Here is a 19,193-nt window from a genome sequence, read left to right on the forward strand (position 1 = left end):
CATAAAATGGGGTCAGAATCAATTTTTCTGAATATTTTGTGCCTATATTGATTTCCTCATATATACCCGTGCTATATATGGGTGAAAGTGTTATTTCATAGGTTAGTTATTTCTTTGTTTACGAATGTCGAAATGAAGTTGAATTTGGCAATACTATGTCAAATTTGATTTGCCCTGACGAGATCATTGTTTATTACCTAAAGAAATATTTTATAAATTCATCCTTGATATACCTGAACTTCTTTTTTTTAGACAAAGTATTCAATAAACAAGGTTTCAGGTTCGAATCTTATGAAAAGAGAAAATTTAAACTGAGAGAACTTTACACCTTAATCTGTGGACCAGGCTCGAATAGTCGTGACCCATTGAGTTTTTCAATATCAGACTCCACACAAAAAAAAACTTATCTTTTATCAAATTCGCAATGCCGAGATCCATAGTCACTCTCGCCTGATATTTAAGAATTGGAATCAGGTTTTCATGAACTCCATTGGACAAATATTGATATTCTCTTCCTGTCCTTTGCTCTCTTTTAGTTCATGTCAGAGCAGAAAATTTACTTTCTTGTCTGCATTTTGAAGACTGATCCAATGGAAAAAGATTCAACACATCCAAAATGAAAACTTTCGGATGCGAAAACCCCGAAAAAAGTAAGATGATGCAAAAACTGCACTGTTGTACATTGACGCATGTAGGACTCACATAACCATCAGTACAATAGTCTAGTAGTTAAGCATCAAGCGCTTCACTTGAACATCACGAGTTCGAACCTCAGACGTAGAGCTCGCCACTATATGGGTTTATTATGAGATGACGGTAGCCGGCCCATAATGCTTGATCCAATGGGACTTAGACTTAATTCACTAGTGTGTTGGTGAGGCTGCGGTGACCAAGTTGAGCTAAAGTCTCAGCGAGTTATGGCGAAAGAAACATTCCGTGGAAGGTAGATTTCCTTAGTTGGGGCAGCCATAGCGGGCTAATAACCCGACCTAGTCTCTTTATTCAGCGAAAAAAAATGTAGGACTCACATAGATTATATGATTAATAGGGTTGGTATACAATCATAGAAATGGTTTTAGTTGCCATATGGAGTTGAATCGTGAACGATAGTTTGGACTATCTCATTCAATCCTGAACAATGCTGATCCTTTCAAACAAAGACTACATAAGAGATGGCGAATCCATCAACTAACAGATTGATCAAGCAACATTGATGTCTTTATTATTCCTAAAATGAAAAACTTGCCTAACCTCATCAAGATATGCCTTTCGACTTATTCCACTATTTAATTCATTGTAAGTCAGAGTAGGACTCTCGACTTGCCAAAATGAATACGTACTTCTTTTGTCTATGTACGCTTAAACAGCTTCTCCAAATTGTACGGCCCAGTTACCCTGGCGCTTCCTCTCCACATCAATTCAGCATATTGCTGGTTGGCCCTCTCTGGGGGATGACCGGAGTCGAAGAAGACATACTCAGAGGGATCAGCACACAGTTCATACTCCGTCTCTCCATTCTTCCCCCCGCAGCTTGACCTCCCTCTGTAGGGACCTGACCCACAGCATGCCTGCTTGCCTTCCTTGAAACCTTCACATTGAACACTTTTTGAAGATTTACCTAGTTGTGTTGCTCCTTTTCTGCTATACTAACTTTTGAGCAAAACTAATTGAATCATGTGAAAAGATTTGTCATTTCTGTAGAAAAATTTCATTGGAGTAGCCATGTTTATCTAGGATCAAACCCTCAAAGCAGGCAATATAACAAGTTAGCATGCAGAGAGACCCGCACAATAGGCTAGATAGTACTAGTCAAGACACTTACCGAATTTGGAAGGATTGTCGATATTTTCCATGAGAACATCAAAAATGTGAAAATTTGAGTACTTGAATTCGTCTAGCTCGCTCCCTATCTTCTGGAGAGCTTTCTTAAGAGCTCCATTGTGGCGCTTCACTAGCTTGTTAAGTTCCTTCGAGCAAGACCCTGCGGTTCCTGCTAGGGCTCTCACAAGGGGAAAGCAACCAAGTGGCCCTAAGTTAACGAATCCAAATTTTCTTCCTCCTTTGCTATATATACCCTATTGATCCGAAAAACAAAAATGGAAACTTCCTTATCCAGTTATCAGACAAAAGCAGCATTTACAGAAGACTGAATCTAAATTGAAAAGTATCGTTGAGATGGACATATTTACTTTGATCACTGACGTAAGATTCCCAATCACCATTGCCACGTACTGTTCGTGAGACTGGGAATGGAACAGAGTGGAATTCGCAAGGAAAGGGGAGATGTAATCATTGCTTCCGATGCTGATCAGATAAACTGCTCTCACTAATATTTTCTCAGTCATTTCTTGCCCAAAATTCTCCTTCAACTGCTTCTCCATTTGCTCGAATTGCCTTAGCTGCAACTTCAGGTCAACCACCTATAGGAGATATAAAAATACTCGAATATTAGAACATAGTCAAGATAACAGAAGGGCCGTTTGGTTTGTTATACAAAGGGATCGAACGAAACCGCGAGTTGAACTTTTTCTTCCACATGATTATTTACGATGACAGAAAACTGGATTGTGTTGCGACTGATGTACGATAGTAGAAGACAATATGAACGAAAAAGCAAAAATGACACGCGGAATTGATTACCCAGTTCGTCAGGAATTCTGAGCACGTCTGAGGGCGCCGCCAAGCTAGGTATATCCACTATTTTGAGTTAGGGTTACAAGAGATATAAACTGTTGTTTTAAAGGGAACAAACCCTAATTACATTCCCAATGGGCCGATCTCGATCCGAATTCATAGTACTTCAGGCTCCATAACTCAACAGATTGTTCTCTCTGCAATATCGGCACTAAACTCTGTGCAGAGGCATTCGCCATGTGATTGATTCTGTTGGAACAAAAGATGTGCAAAGACTTACAAATCCAGAATGAGTTTCATTGACAGCACCCGAACCAGCAGATGCAAAGTTTGCCCCTTCCATAAACTCGTACTTTCCGGGCTTCAGGTATGGAGGAATCAATGGAAGTCCTGCATGCTTAGCTACGGACCCAGAAAGAATGAAAAATTAATTAAAGCGCTCTTGCACCAAAATACAAATTTTTACATAAAAATCAAGTGTAGACATTTACCTATAAAATCAGGTATGATAAAGCCATCAGAAAATCTTCCAGTTGGATGGTGGAAGAAGCTCTCTCCGTAAGGATAGAAATTTGACCGGAACCGTGATGTAGTGTTGATGAAATTATTGTTTCCAGAATCAAACAGAGAGTCCCCGAAGATGAACAGCGCAGCCCCGTTCTCTGGCTACCAGATTGGGGCACTGCAGCTTGCATGACCAACAAGTACAGCCACGAGCATTGCAAGGAAATGTGTAGGAATTGACATGTTCTGGTCGCTCATCTGGTCGTATCAGACTATGTTTTCTTATAATGGAAAGTATGTTATCTTCTTAGTCTCTGGTGTCGATATATATAGTGTTTTCCTATTCTCAAAGTTCAAAACGGAAAATCATATTAATTTGAAGTATTCAGTCTTAAGAATTGAATAAGAAGTACAAATTACCATAAAGAAAAGGAGGAATAAGAAGTACGAGATGTAAGAGGGTATGTCATACAATTAAACAATTATACTTAATAAGACAAAATTTTGAAAATATTAAGTCCTGCCTCCAACATTGACTTTTCTATATAATTGACTGCTAATAACTCCTTTTTGTCTTTAAAAAAAAATTAGTCACACCAACGAAAACCAAATTCAATTTTTTTTGGTTTTGGAGCGAGGATAAGTGATGCAGCGTAAACGCGAACAAACTATCACAAACCCGTTGATTCCGCAGAATACCGGAACTACGATATTCAATCCCTATTGATACTTAAAATTCCTAGGAAATTGACATACAACTCCAATCAAATCCGAGAATGGCCAAAAAGCACAGTAAATCCAAACTTTATTGAATGATCAAAAAGACAACTGTTAAACCCTAGTGTTTTACATGCTTAAATAGAAATTAAAAAGCTTAAATTACATGAAAGACATAAACTTTTCCTAAAATTACAAAAACGCCCAAATAACATAAAAATGCTCGTTTGAGGGTCATAAACGATGGAATTCGGCCTAAATCTTATATTTTCACTGCCAAAGGCCGTGAGTTGTGCTCCGGAGGCCGTTTTCCTAGAAATATGGCCGTCATAACCTTTTTTTCTCGAGGTACCGATTTGTCACACCTTCTACTGCATCATTCTCCCATGAGTGGAGAGAATTCGCCCTCGAATCATCATCGTATGAGCTATCACATTGATCTTCATGAATAGAGAGATTAATATGTTTCTTCTGCTTTCTCATTTGTTACTTGAATGCCTTCGTCTCTTTGCGAACTCTTTCTCTTAATTCTTCGTACATAAAATTCCGCACACCTCTTAGCCAATAAACACTTTCACTGAATTTTTGCTTTCTTGATCGAGTCACGTGCATTTCGACCAATTTTGGCAACTGAATAACCTCCGAAATTGACACCGTAAGCATCCATGCATCTTTCTTTGCATTGGAAATTTCTTCATCTAGAATATCTTTAATCTGAGCACAATAATGAAATGGTTTATCACCTCTAATATCCTTTAATATGGATTTGTTGACAACGAACGTTGGTTTTCCTTGATCATCAAATACAAATTCTGTAACTTCTTCTTGATCTTCATCTGGATATATATCGAAAACTGGATTGGCTTTATCATATGATATGTCTTCGACGTGATATGCTGGCATGAAATTGAAACTTCTCATTGGCAGATGTTGATTCCGTCGGTTGACTTGACGCGTAAATCAATGCGCCAGCGAATATGATTCCTAACATGTCTCTAATATTAACTGACGCAACATAAACGCAAACAACATATCACAGACCCGTTGATTCCGTGGAATACCGGAACTACGACCTTCAATCAAGGTTGTTAGAATCGTGAATCGTGATTAGAATCGTGAATCATAAGATTCTACCTGTAATTAAAAAAACAGCATATATATATATGTGTGTGTGTAGCATACTTTCCTAAAAAAAATCAATCATTGCTCATTCAAAAAAAATCACAAACCAACAAACTAACAATAAGTCATAAAAACACAAGACATCGCTAGAAATTATCAAAATTCAAGGTTCAAATCATAATTCAAATTCTCAAAATAAACGAGTAAATAAAAAATAGCATAAAATGTCAAATCTCATCCAAATCTTCATCTTTACCAACAACATCATTGTACAAAACATCAAACTCATCTGAAAAAGAAAAATAAGATCCACCTTGACCTCTCTCCGCTAGAGCTGGAGAGAAAGAAAAACATAGAAAAAGTTCATTTAAGAAAAAGAAAAACCAAAAAGACTTATGGCCTCCGTCTCTCTCTCTCTCCCCCCTTCTCTCTCTTTTTCTATGTGTCTCAGTTCTTGCCCTTCCCCCCTTCTTCCTCTCAGCTCATCTCTCACCCAAAATCCTCAGTTCTGTCTCACTCCCCTCGTCGGAATCTCAATCGGGGCTTTAGAATTTGCTGTCAAAATCCGATCTTTCTGGTGTTCTCTGCTCGACCCCAGCTCAGTGTTGGTGCCGCCGCTTCTTCTGCCATCATCATCGCCACAGTCTCTGTTTGGGTCCTCTCAGCGCTCAAGATCGGTGATTTGCGGGGAATCGGGACGAATCAGGTGGATCTTGTTCTTCTCCAATTAGGGCTGAAGATCAGAATCATCAGATGAGTTGTTCTGTGAAGTTCTCGAGCATATCAGAGAAGGGGGAGGACCGAAATCCGACCCGACATGGTGAATGGGCCGGCTAATTTTGCGGGCTTTGGGCCGAATTGTGGAATCGTCTGGGTCGGACTGATTCCACGATTCACCGACCCGAATTGCGATTCCATTTCGATTCAGCTATTTCTGATCCACCCGTTGGAATCGGAATCGTAGCCCTGCCCTGGAATTGTAGAATCATATATGATTGTACGATTCGAATCATGATTCTAACAACTATGCATTCAATACCTATTGATTCTTCGAATTCCTAAGAAATTGGCATCCAACTTGAATAAAATCCGAGAATTGGCAAAGAGCACAGTAGCTCTAAACTTTATTGAATGATCAAAAAGACAACTGTTAAACCCTAGGATTTTACAATACTTAAATAGGAATTAAAACGCCTAAATTATACGAAAGACATAAACTTTTCCTAAAATTACAAAAACTTCCCAATAACATAAAAATACCCATTTGAGGCTATAAACGATGAAATTCGGCTTAAATCTCGTCTTTTCATGGCCATAGGCCGTGAGTTGTGCTCCGGAGGCCGTTTCTCTCTAAACATGGTCGTCAAAACCTATTTTGCTCAAAGTACCGATTTGCCACGTCTTCTGCCGCATCAATAAGTTCACAACAGGCCTTGTTTGGAAATGAAGTTGAGTTTCCAACTATATATATATATATATATATATATTTAATTGGATTGTAATAATAAGGTGGAGGGAGAAAATAAAAAAGTAATTATTATATTGAATTATGAGAAAAAGTGAAAAAAAACAATGAGTAGTTGAGAGAATTTAGTGTTAAAAATTGAATTAAATAGTAGTTAAGATAAAAAATTGAAAAAAAAAAGTAATAATTTTGTTGTTGAATTGAAAATAAGTTGAGTTTAAGTGGAGTATAATAAAAAAAAAACTCCAAAATCAAACATGGTCTAAGTATTTAGTAGTTATTCTTATTTATTATTTTTGTGTCTTAAAATATTTGGGAGGTAGCATTTATTGGGAATTTGACTTGGAAGTTATCTTGTTTTACAAGTTTGTATGCTGTTTTATATAAGGGCAACATGTCCGAATTTGATATTGCTTTTAGAAAATTACTTAAGTCTTAGTTGAGTCAAATACCACTTATTCATTCTTCTTCCGGTGCAGCTGTCCATCTACCCTCTTTAATGCTTCCAATTCTGCGTCTCAGGTCGGGTGGCTTCGCGGGCTTGGGCCGCCATTCAAATTGAACCCGGACTTATTCTTTGTTTTAATTTTCATGGGTTTGAGCCAAGATAGCTTGAGCTTCTCTTGGTCAAAGCTTTGTCGAGAAGTTAAACAAGATCCGTGTCATTATTTGTTCAAAGACTTTCTTACCACAAATTCCATAAAAAAATTTAAAAGCACATTTCAAAAATTCAAATTTTCGTCACACTTCTGGTAGTACGAGATTTATATAGTATCTCATATTAGACAATTTACGTACAGACAAATAACAACATATCTTTTATGTTCGAAATTTGAGATTTTCCATCAAAATTTGATGATTTACAACGCATTTTTCCTTTGCCTTAGAATTTAAAATGGAAGTTTCTTGAAGTGGAAGAAGCAGAGCGTTAGCTTGTGTCTATGCAACATGTAATCTCGGACTACATGTTGTCGACAGCCAACATTCAGAAAATTGGTCCTTTTTTTAACAAATTTATTGCCCCAGAAAGAATTATATATTCCTTTTGTCTCATAATTTACCACCTTAATTAGTTTTCAACTAAATATAATTGCAAATATATTTCCTAGATCGATTAGATGCGCACCTCGTAAGAGATATATGCACATGATCATGCAAATGCATTGATTATGATGTGAGTAGGTGTGCTTACTTCACATTTCACCTAACAAATTTTGTGAGGGAACAGGGAACGACAGTCTGTCGACTGATCTCTACATACCGTCATGAAATCAGGAGCTGCTCAACTATATTATAGAGAAGATAACGTCTCCACCAAAAAAAAAGAAAAAAATGAGAGAGAGAGAGAGAGAGAAGATTATGTCGCAGATATGCAGAACCATAGTGCATGTGATCATGGCAACTACAATCTCCGCAGTGTGCCATGTTCATTTCTTATTATATCTTGCCTTCCTGGAAGTTACGATCTGCTGCACCGGAGAGGGCCAACAAACTAACAATGAGCTTATCCCGCGACAAGATTGTGCCTCAGTCGATGAACCTGAACTGTGCCTCATTCAAACATCCCGTGATTCTCTGAGTCCACATGCACTTCTGGTGAGATCGGGATCGACACGTCATCTTCTTTTCTTCCTTTTTTTTTTTATTTTTTACTATTGGGATTTTGACTCTTCAGCTACATATATATATATATATATGGCAGCACGACAAGACTATACGGAATAAAAGCAAAGTTTTTTAGCAAATTAATTTGTTTGCTGCATTTTGTTTTCATAAGGGAAAATCGATCGCTTTTCCAATCAAGTAATTAAGCTAACACGAATCCATCTATTGGCAGGGCAATGACTCGTTTGCAGGGAGGAAGCATGCATCTAAGAACAATGCCACCGGCGTTACTGTCATGGGCAGGGGTGAACTATTGCTAGGGTCTAAGTGGTAAGCACTCGATTTTCGATCATTGCAGTTCTTTCCTTGATATGATCAGAACCACTTTAACAAGAAGCAACGTACAATTGAATAAAAATCAGAACATCTCTCAAACCATATGAGCTAGATACTGAGTTATAAAAAAAAAAAAAAAAAAAAAGACCGAAGAACTCGTCATCAGTTGAGTTATAATCTGTAGTTATCTTATGTGTTCACTCCGTAAAAACAGTGGAGAGGCAGATGACGAGCAAGGCGGAGTGTCATTCTAAGATTGTTGTTCGTCTTTGGGATTCTCTATTCAGTGCAGGTAACAATAAGTACATTGAAACAGATGATCCCGCATGCAAGTACCCATATGGGTTCACCTTCTTCCCTAATGTCACGGGAAGAATATGCAATGGACGGGTTGTCCCTGATTTCATTGGTAATTACCGTACCTTTCTATTTGTCCTTTCATATTCAAATATTTCGCAGACCAAATATTGAGCTGATGCTTGGAATTTAATCGATAATCTTAAGTAATTTAAAATTCAGAAGCCACTTTAACTTATGAAAGATATATATATATATATATATGTACAGACAAACACACTTAGAAGAGTTGGAACTTACAATTATAACTAAATTCATGTTTGCTGATGTAACCGAAAAAAATTCATGTTTGCAGCAGAATATGCCAATCACTGCAACCTGAGGTAGACTTCTCTTATGGAGCTAACTTCGCCTCTGTCGGAGCAAGTGTTCTCGACTCAGATAGTGAAACATACTTAAAATCAGTAAGCGTATATCACAAATAAAATTACTTGAATCCTCTTCTACTGTATGTAAGAGCACATTCATTTCTCGTCTTTCAGGTTTTCTCTCTCTCTCTCTCTTTTTTTCACTCTTTTGTTAGATCAATCTTAAGGAGCAAGTGAGCCAATTTAAGGAAATGGCGGGAAGACTGAATGCAACATTAGGTCCCGCTAGAGCACGGAGAGACTTTGGGCCAAGCTGTCTACCAATTCATCATCGGAGGCAACGACTATCTCCAATTACTATGAGTTTTATGTGACGGCCAAAACGCGAGTAACCGTCACAGACCCGTTGATTCGCGCACGAATACCGGAACTACGACCTTCTATACCTGTTGATTCTACGAATACCAGGAAATAGGCATCAAACTTGAATCGATCCGAGATTGGACAAAATAAGAAAACTCTGAATTTTATTGATAATCTGAAAAGACGACTCTCTACTGTTCAACCCTAGGGTTTACATCACTTAAGTAGAATTAAAAATGCCTAAATTGCACAAAAGACATAAACTTTTCCTAAAATTATAAAAACGCCTAAATAACATAAAAATGCCCGTTTGAGGCCCTAAACGACCGAGTTCGGCCAAAATCTCGTCTTTTCACAGCTAAAGACTGTGAGTTTTGCTCTGGAGGTCGTTTCCTTCGAGATAGGATCGTCAGAACCTATTTTTCTCCAAGTACCGACTTGCCAGGTCATCTGCCGCATCATTCTCTCATGGGTGGAGAGAATTCGCCCTCGAATTCGCCCTAGGAGTCTAGAGATAAAATCAACAGCATGATTTTCCCCATGCCCATCGAAGTCAAAATCAAGAATATATTCCATCATCTCAAACTGATAAATGACATTGCTATCAAAAGCTGAACGTGGTCCAGAGCGGGTGCAGTCAAGGTTCCCACTGTCAAGATTTGGTAAACATTCACCGAGATCCCGCAATTCCTTGATGGATTTAGTTATCATCACTGCTGCCCCAATCCCAATTCCTGTCACAGTCTCCTCCTCCTGGACGAACTTGGGCTCTCCATCGCCTCCCGCTACAAAAAATGCTTCATCGGATGGATCCTCTTCGGAAAACAAAGTCGCGTCCCCTTCAGAATTGGAATCATACTCGATTTCCTCTCGATCAGGGTTAGAATTCGGATTAGGGTTTCTCCGATTCTGATTCTCCAAAAGTGCAGTCATCTATTGTGTGAACTGCTCCATTATACGATCCATCCTCTACTCCATCCTCTGATCCAGCTGATCTAGCCTCTGCTCCAGATATCGCAGATTTTCACGGTCATGAACATCTTCCACACGATCCCTCCTCCTGGGCGGCATCGTTGATCCAAGAACGAACCTGGCTCTAATACCAACTGACGCAGCGTACAACGCGAGTAACCGTCACAGATCCGTTGATTCGCGTACGAATATCGGAATTACGACCTTATATACCTGTTGATTATACGAATACCAGGAAATATGTATCAAACTCGAATCGATCCGAGATTGGACAAAGTAAGAAAACTCTGAATTTTATTGATAATCTGAAAAGATGACTCTCTACTGTTCGACCCTAGGGTTTACATCACTTAAGTAGAATTAAAAATGCCTAAATTGCACAAAAGACATAAATTTTTCCTAAAATTATAAAAACGCCTAAATAACATAAAAATGCCCGTTTGAGGCCCTAAACGACCGAGTTCGGCCAAAATCTCGTCTTTTCACAGCCAAAGTCTATGAGTATTGCTCCGGATGCCGTTTCCTTCGAGATAGGGTCGTCAAAACCTATTTTTCTCCAAGTACCGACTTGCCAGGTCGTCTGCCGCATCATTCTCTCATGGGTGGAGAGAATTCACCCTCGAATTCGCCCTAGGAGTCTAGTGATAAAATCAACAGCATGATTTTCCCCATGCCCATCGAAGTCAAAATCAAGAATATATTCCATTATCTCAAACTGATAAACGACATTGCTATCAAAAGCTGAACGTGGTCCAGAGTGGGTGCAGTCAAGGTTCCCATTGTCAAGATTTGGCAAACATTCACCGAGATCTCCCAATTCCTTGATAGATTTAGTTATCGTCACTGCTGCCCCAATCCCAATTCCTGTCACAGTCTCCTCCTCCTCGTCGAACTTGGGCTCTCCATCGTCTCCCGCTACAAAAAATGCTTCATCGGATGGATCCTCTTCGGAAAACAAAGTCGCGTCCCCTTCAGAATTGGAATCATACTCGATTTCCTCTCGATCAGGGTCAGAATTCGAATTAGGGTTTCTCCGATTCTGATTCTCCAAAAGTGCAGCCATCTGCTGTGTGAACTGCTCCATCATACGATCCATCCTCTGATCCATCCTCTAATCCAGCTGATCTAGCCTCTGCTCTAGATATCGCAGATTTTCACGGTCATGAACATCTTCCACACGATCCCTCCTCCTGGGCGGCATCGTTGATCCAAGAACGAACCTGGCTCTGATACCAACTGACGCAGCGTACAACGCGAGTAACCGTCACAGACCCGTTGATTCGCGCACGAATACCGGAACTACGACCTTCTATACCTGTTGATTCTACGAATACCAGGAAATAGGCATCAAACTCGAATCGATCCGAGATTGGACAAAGCAAGAAAGCTCTGAATTTTATTGATAATCTGAAAAGACGACTCTCTACTGTTCAACCCTAGGGTTTACATCACTTAAATAGAATTAAAAATGCCTAAATTGCACAAAAGACATAAACTTTTGCTAAAATTATAAAAACGCCTAAATAACATAAAAATGCCCGTTTGAGGCCCTAAATGACCGAATTCGGCCAACATCTCGTCTTTTCACAGCCATAGGCTGTGAGTTTTGCTCTGGAGGCCGTTTCCTTCAAGATAGGGTCGTCAGAACTTATTTTTCTCCAAGTACCGACTTGCCAGGTCGTCTGCCGCATCAACTTCTTTTTGGGCACTCATGTTCTCCATTAAGCTCCTAATGGGGTCTTACCACTTCTATTAAGCAATATTTCAGGGGCCTTCATACTTTGTCTTGTTCCTATTTAATTGCTATTTAAGGCTTTTGCCCCGTTTCCACTTGGGAAAAAAAAAAAAACTCTTTGATTTCCTTATCAGAAAGTGGGAGGAACCCATCAATTTGAAACTAATCAATACATGTCGTTTTCGAACAAAAATGAAAGTACTTCAAACTATTGGTCATTTATTAAGTAGGCAATAGAAAAGGAAACTTTACCTACTGCAACGTCAAATACTTGAATCCTCTTGTCTATGTAGGATTCAACAATCCTTCCAGTATGCTGTTGTGACTTCCCCTATTTTGGTGGGTTCTGAATTCTTATCGAGGAGAACATCCAAGAAGTCGAAAATTCGAGTACTCGAACCACTCTAAGACAGTCTTGAACTTTCATGGTGCTACAGAATGAGCTCCATTGTCGAGCTTTTACTACCTTGTGTTAATCGCTCTCAAGCTTTCCGTAGGACTCTGTACGTATGGGGAAGGCCACTAGTTCATGTGGTTAAGACCTTGGTTATGGCTACTGGTGTAAACTCCGGTAACTTACGGCTTTGATGAGTTCCAATGTCATCTCTAGCTGCTCCCATGACGGGAGAATCCATACAAGAAAACCGATTTTTTGCGCAATTTGAGCATCTAATTGCTCTAATCACGCTCTAATCGGCGTGGGAGAATGTATAAAGAGAGTGAGAGAGAGTATTTTGTGGAAGAAAAATTTTATATATCAGGGGAAGGGAGGAAGCAGATAGGACTTTATATGTCGTGTCCTCGGTGCGAACTCATGAGAGTAGAAAATATAATTTGGCTGTATTGAATTAAGGATTATAATGGATGGACTTAGCCATTTACAGGCTAAGCGGTAAGGGGAAAAAGAATATAAAATCTAAGTAATACTCCAATTGGCATGATTCTAATATAAAATCAAATCTAAATCCCTAAAATTTACTAGACAATGTATCATGATCATTCATTATCAAATATGACATCTTTTAATAAAAAAATTTATGTCCAACAGGAGCTGAATTATTAAATTGAAAATTCAAATTATAGTTAGCGGGAAGAAATGATAGCTTTTATACTACATGATGTAATAATCTGTATAATCATTTAGGAAATCTAGATCATTTATTAACAATCGAGAATTCATAAGTTTTGCACGTAAGTAGTCTTATAATTACTTTTCAGTTGTTTACACAAATTAATATGCTAAATCAAAATATTGTCGAAAAAGTTTTTTTGGCTCGCAGTATTGCGCGGTTTGCAGTCTAGTTTATATCACGAAATGGATAATTTAGAACTTTTTTTTTTTAAGTGAATGAGAATTTCGAGCTTTTATTGAGTTGACAACTTTTACACGACATGCCAATCTTCTTAACACAGAACAATCTATACTGCCGAATTAACTGCGACACCATGTTGTTCGTGTGGAAAGCAATGCACGCAAAAAGGAGCTATTATATAAAAATGGCAATATTATGGAGGCAAGTCCAATTTTTGCATGATATTCTTCTTTTTTTTCTTTTTTTTTTTTGAGATAGGTATATGCGTGACTTTGATTTCTAAGCGTCTCCATAATTAATTTGTACTTGAGGCAACAAGAAAATTGCTTTAGAATTGGAGACTATATAAAAATAGATGGGAAACCGATGGGTATGGTACAGTAGTTAAACTGCACAACACCCTCGATAAAGACTCAAATTTAAAGAAAATGCTCCCAACTAGGGGTGGTTATGGTTGAATTCGGGTGGGGGTAAATTTTTGAAGAATAATCATTTTATGAGGAAAAAACCGAATAACAAATTTTTCGATTCAATTAAGTGGTTAACCAGATTTTCAAACAATTATATCAAAACCTACATTAGAATAAATCAATTCAGTTCAGCCGGATGCAATTTTCAAGAGTCGAAAAACAAATTAAAGAAATTTTAGTGGATTCTATTGTTTTATTTTTTTCAGTTTCTTTCAATTAAAAATTTTTAATTATTTTAGTGAATTTTATTTCATTTACTTCAGTATTTTTAATTTTTGGAATATTAATTTTAATTAAAGTGATTAAGTTTGGGTGAACCATATGTGGTTAACCGAATTGAAGATAGTAAGTCGTTAATTGAACTGCTTTTTGTACTGAATTAGACTGGTTCAATGAGGTTCTATCTTTTTGGTTCAATACAATGCCGCAGGATGGTTCGATTTAACTTTTTGTTTTTCGGTTCGATTATCAGTTCAGTGGGCTTGTGAGATATTCAGGTACGATAATTAGTTAAATGAATCTCATCAGTGGGCTTGGAAAGCAAATGAACCCGAATAATCGACTTTATCTTTTTATTAGAGGACTCCATAATCAATTTTACACATTTTTCAATACCTATCTCAGGAAAGTCCAGATATAATTTTGCTTGTGCAGGTTAAACAGTGCTCGTAAGTTATAAGGACCCGTTGTAGGGGGACGTCCACTCCACATCAACTCCGCGAATTGCCGATGAGTCCTCTCGGAGGGATGAAAGGCATCAAAGGTGACATACTCGGAGGGATCCTTACACAGTTCGTAGTCTGTCTCGCCTCTCTTCCCTCCGCAGCTGTAGTTCCCTCGATACAGACCTGACCCGCAACACGCCATCTTGCCTTCCTTGAAACCTTCATAAATACAACCGGCCGATAAATCATGGAATCAAAACTTCAGTGTTTAGCATATCAAGTATGTTACTACTTCTACTACCGATAAAGAGCGAGTATGTCGTCAAGTATGATAATATTAGTACGAGGGCCGTGTTCAGGTAAGTCGGTCACTCCTAACATGCCAGAGGAACATAGCCTAGATTAGTTTCGTCGCGCCCTATTAGCTAATCCAAATTATCGACTCTTGAGTTTCTACGTTGTATCTCTATTCATTCTGCCCGCACTGGAATGTGTTTATTCATAATAAATGGTTTCGGGGCTGAAGCCGATAAGCTTAAGCAAAGTAAATAAGTGCATCCCGCATGTACTCATTGACGGGTTTAACTTTTCAGATAAATCAGTAGTTGCCATCTTGATCTGTTTTCTGGGTTGACTTACCGAATTTGGAAGGGTTGTTAATCCTCTGCATGCCAGCATTGAAATGGTCGAAGATCGAGTACTTGAATCCATCTAGTTCGTCCGCCAGCTTCTCGAGGGCTTTCGGAAGAGCTCTGTTATGGAGCTTTAGTAGCTCATTGAGTTCACCGAAGCAAGCACCTGAACTTCCTGCTAGAGCTCTCGTATGTGGAACGCAGCCGAGCGGCCCCATGTTTACAAATCCGAATTTCTGTCCTCCTCTGCTATGTATATCCTGAAACACCGCATTACGGACCTTGTGAGCTGAGTTCAACCGATTGTCCGGCTCAGATAAAAGCCAAAAAGAATGAAGGAATGGAAAGAGTTTACCTTGACTACCGTGGTGACGTTTCCGATCACCATTCCTACGTATTCTTCGTGAGAGTGGGACTGAAACACAACTGAGTTGGCCGATGTAGAAAAGAGGTAATCGTTGCCTCCACTGCTGATCAGGTAAACAGCCTCCAATACAATTTTCCTGGCTTCCTCGTCCCCGAATTCCCTCTTCAGTTGCTTCTCGAGCTTCTTGAATTGCGTCATCTGAGTCTTGAGGTTCACCACCTAATGAAAAAGCATCAACATCACTTACCGATTCGTAACTCCAGTTTGTGAATGAAAATCAAAACTCGGTTGCAACTCTCTAAACCCATATCTCGTACCATAACTTGACGCGCATGATGTCCGATCTAAAAATGAATAGAGGACTTACTAATCCTTCATAAGTTTCAACCAGAGCCCCGCCACCACCAGACGCAAAGTTGGCCCCGCCATTAAACCGAAACTCGGGATGCAGATATGGAAGAATCAATGGCAGTCCTGCAAACTCAGCTGCCAACCGCAAAAGAAAAAATGCATTTGTATTATTCATAACTAGATAATTTCACAAAGGAAATAAAAAACAAAAATGAAGCCCGTGCTTTTGTATTACCGATGAAATCCGGGATCAGACGGCCGTTGGAGAATCTCCCAGTGGGATAGCTGAGGAAGCTCTTTCCATAGGGAAAGAAATTAGCCTGGAAATCTGTTGTGGTGTTGATGAAGTCATTGGTTCCGGCATCGAAGATAGAGTCCCCGAATATAAACAGAGCATTAGCCCGACTTCCGTGCCACGAGAACTGAGCATCGGTGCCGACTGCGATGACCAACAGACTGGAACATAATAATGTGAAGAGACAAATATGGGAAGACAGAGAAATCGACATTTTCATCATCTGTTGATGATCTTAATCCTCTCTTTTTCTAGATCTCTTATGTGTGATCGCTTACTTGTGTTGCTCACTTCTCCAAAGTTCGAATGGCATGAATCATAAGTCAGGTGTCCTTTTCAGTGTAATGCAAGTTGTTGGGCAGTCTCTATTGTCTGGTTAATGCACTAGAGATTGGGTTTAATTGTTTTTTTTAATGAGATTAGGAGTGGCTTTAGCTGGACTAATATTTGTACGGGCACATATTGGCGCAGACCGCATTATAAATGTTGAGAATTTGTTGTCCCATATGGGAATATTAATTAGAAATTCATAGTCTAAGAGTTTGCCCACCACCAAATATCAGCTCAAGTTTTTGCATTGAAAATGAACCCAACCATTTATAGAACCCAAAAACAGTAAATAGGCAATTTGGTCCTTGACTTTCGACGGTTACGTCAATTTAGTCTCTGACTTATTTTTTGCATCAATTTGATCCTTGTTACATCATTTAGGTCCTCCACATAACAAAATTGCATCAATTTGGGCTTTATTATATCAGTTGAGTCTCTCGCTTAAGAAACTTGCATCAATTTGATCTTCTGATTACGCCATTTTGGTCTTTTGTCACATCATTTAGGTCCCCATGGCATTCTGTTAACTATAAGTGCTAACGCCGTTAAATGAGGGGTTATTGTTACATCACTTTGATCTAACGTTATATTAAATAAGTCTTTATTATTTTTCTTTTTCTTTTTTCCTTTTTCCACCCAAAATTTAAAAAGAAAAAAAAGAAAAGAAAGAAAGAGAAGGAGAAGAAGAAGAAGAAGAACATTGGGAGAGGAACACCCCAATAAAGGTGAGGTCGCCGGAGGGTACTGGGAGCTCGGATGTGTTCCCCGGCCAGCAAACTCCCCCCAATGTGAGGTCGCCGTAGGGTTTAGGCAAGGTCGCAACGAGGGAGCCCTCTACCGGAGCTCCCCCACTGTTGTTGTTGTTCTCCTCCTTTTTTTTCTTTTAGATGGAAAAGGAAAAAAGAAAAAGAAAATGGAAAATGAATAATATACTGATTTAAGGGAGGGACCTATCTGATATAACACATACTCAAATGCCGAACAACATTACATCATATAAGCTGACACATCAAATTGGTTCCTCAAAACTTAATGACAGTTAGACACCATTAAGCCAACGCCGCTAACCTGAACTGGAGGGACCCGCTTGATGTTACTTTGACCTATTTGATGTACAATCTTATCTTTATGGACTGGATTGATGCAAAATGGGAAAGTGAGAGACCTAACTGATGCAATTTCAAAAAGTGAAGGATCCAATTGATGTAAAAAAAATAAGTCAAAAACTAAATTAACTGTTGAAAGTCATGGACCAAATTACCTATTTACTCAACCAAAAACTTTAGATGAAGTAAAATTTATGCACGTGAAGTAGAATTTGCTAAGTACATCATATGTCTTGAAATTCGATTTTAGTTTGACTAGTCATGTGACTCAAGCTAGGCTTCTTCTCTGAACTGTCGTTCAATATATGAGGGCGTCCAATAATTATTGTTCTCAAGCAACCGCAACATAATAACCGTAATTTATGCCCTAAAGATGTTCAAAGTTCTTCCCAATTTGACAGGTAGAGGATCCCAGTTGGCTCTTTTGTGATCTATGTTTTCGTGAAGTTCGTGGTTTAATAATAGCAATCCTCCTTAATGCTTTTTTTCCCCTATAAACATTAAATTAATAATTGGAGGTGGGTATTTGAAGAAAGTGGTTGTGTATTTAACTTGACATAAAGGGACCGTCAATCATGAGTTGGGGAGTCGTCGTACATGAGTTATGTGAGATGTGCTCTTACTTTAATTAACTACTTATAACAGATTATCATCATATCTACATAGTCTTTTAGTCACGAAATTGAGTTTGATTTAATTTGATTTAGTTTGATATGAGAAGATAAAGACAAAAGTAATCGGAAAAAGTATATAAAAGAATTTGATAAAAAAGATAAAAAAAAAAAGTAATGATTGTGTTATTGAATAAAAAAGAAGTGTTGAAATTGAGAAAAAATATTGAATAATTTGAGAAAATTTCGCAATTGGTACAAAACATTTTTGAAATATAATACTTTCATACAAAAATTAAAAATTGTAACGAAACAAAACGTTTATATTATGTTTCAATCTCCAACAATTCGTCAATTTATGCTGACGTGATTTCATAGTGTTTGTTGACGTGTCCAACAATGCTAACATAGCATGCCACATCGTTAATATAGCAATAAAAATAAAAAGTGGGAAAATACAATAAAATTTCATAAAAATAAAAATATTCTGGAACACACAATAAAATCTCAGAAAAATAACAAAAACTTTTCATAAAATACTAACATTGTTTTTTTAGAAAATCTTTAAAAACTCAATAAAATTTCATGAAAACTTTTTTAAAAGCGCCAATAAATTTCGAAAGATCAATAACATTTCAAGAAAATAGAAAAAAAATTTAAAAAGAAAATTAGATTATATTTTTTCATAAAACTTTTAACAGACAGCACTAAAACTGAAAAATACAATAAAAAATATAAGAAATATAAAAAAATGTAAAAGTACAATAACATTTCAGAAAAAATAACAAACTAAATTTGGAAAAATGAAAAAAATTCAGAATAATAACAAAATGTTTCAAAAAATATAATATTTTCCAAAATTTTTGAAAACACCACTTAGTCGTTTGTGTTTCAAATAATAATATTACTCAACTCAACCCTACTATATTCTTCCT

The 19,193-nt window shown here is 37.9% G+C and overlaps 1 protein-coding gene across 2 annotated transcripts; it reads right to left on the bottom strand.

Annotated features, from left to right (window-relative positions):
* Positions 1-1,072: 1,072 nt before the first annotated feature.
* LOC116210081 (GDSL esterase/lipase 1-like) lies at positions 1,073-16,503 on the bottom strand. Of its 2 annotated transcripts, none has more exons than XM_031543891.1 (5): positions 16,152-16,503; positions 15,933-16,051; positions 15,554-15,784; positions 15,206-15,458; positions 1,073-1,588 (listed from the first exon to the last, which is right to left on the bottom strand). In XM_031543891.1, exons 1-5 carry the CDS (start codon positions 16,432-16,434, stop codon positions 1,350-1,352), a joined length of 1,125 nt encoding a protein of 374 aa, XP_031399751.1. In that variant the 5' UTR covers positions 16,435-16,503; the 3' UTR covers positions 1,073-1,349. The 2 variants fall into 2 exon arrangements, with proteins under 2 accessions (XP_031399751.1, XP_031399750.1); XM_031543890.1 differs by lacking the exon at positions 1,073-1,588 and adding an exon at positions 14,447-14,785 and having other exon boundaries at positions 16,152-16,498.
* Between the last annotated feature and the right edge of the window lie 2,690 nt (positions 16,504-19,193).

This window comes from Punica granatum, chromosome 6 (genome assembly GCF_007655135.1).
Source record: "Punica granatum isolate Tunisia-2019 chromosome 6, ASM765513v2, whole genome shotgun sequence".
NCBI lineage: Eukaryota > Viridiplantae > Streptophyta > Magnoliopsida > Myrtales > Lythraceae > Punica > Punica granatum.